Source organism: Plasmopara halstedii, assembly GCF_900000015.1.
Source record: "Plasmopara halstedii genome assembly, contig: Scaffold_2386, whole genome shotgun sequence".
Classification (NCBI taxonomy): domain Eukaryota; phylum Oomycota; class Peronosporomycetes; order Peronosporales; family Peronosporaceae; genus Plasmopara; species Plasmopara halstedii.
Genome location: NW_020189293.1, coordinates 176,513 through 177,285, shown reverse-complemented (window position 1 = coordinate 177,285; position 773 = coordinate 176,513). Strand labels below are relative to the sequence as shown.

The 773-nt window shown below is 43.9% G+C and overlaps 1 protein-coding gene across 1 annotated transcript in view; it reads right to left on the bottom strand.

Moving 5' to 3' along the window:
• Window positions 1–576, bottom strand: part of PHALS_03493 (uncharacterized protein) — a gene marked incomplete at both ends in the record, with an annotated part of 817 nt that extends 241 nt beyond the window's left edge. The window contains one exon of the mRNA XM_024717710.1: window positions 350–576. Within this exon, the coding sequence (XP_024583182.1) occupies window positions 350–576 (227 nt within the window). The remainder of the gene's footprint in view (window positions 1–349) is intronic.
• Between the last annotated feature and the right edge of the window lie 197 nt (window positions 577–773).

Genomic DNA, 773 nt, shown 5'->3' with positions numbered 1-773 from the left:
TGACAGCGTCGATATACTACTTCTTGACGCGTCTTCAAAACCAGTCCTCTGGTAAAACTCAAAACTCGATCGACGCTGCTCATGTCTCTGACTTCACTCATAATCTTCCAGAACTTGGCGATGTACTCTTCCAGACTCTTGCAATTCTTTTGCTCAGGTCGTGTAACTTATTTCCCAATCTTTCTTGGATGTCCACTGGGACACACTCTCGGCTCATAATGTCTTTCAGATGCTAAAGGGACCCGATGGTCACGTCCTGCTGCATAAATTCTTGATGCCACGCTGCCGCTGCTCCTCTCAGATTGACAGTGATCAAGTGACAGCGTAGTTGAGGTATCTTTCATTGTACATGTCAATGTTTTGTGACTGACAGTACTTTTGGGCATGAAAGAAGAACAACTCCAAACTTTCATCAAGTCCACCATGATATTTAGGCATTTCCACACCTTTTACTTTGAGGTCGGGCTGGACTTGGCGTTGCATTCGCATTTCTTCTTGCATTTCTTGTTGGCGTTGAAGCAGAGCAAACATGCCAGCCATCATTTGTCGCGCTGTCATCTTGTCGTCAAGTTCCATGGTGTTTTAAATATCCGTGAAGAAGATTCCTACAGAATCGGTAATATATCATTATATACAATTGCCAAAACTTAAACTTTATTGGTAAAATAGTCAACGACTTCTTCTTCCTCGGTCTTGCGAGGCTTCTTCTTCTTGGGTTCGTAGCAGACACGTATGAAATCTTCTTGTCGATGAGGTTGCGCTGAACGTCGGCG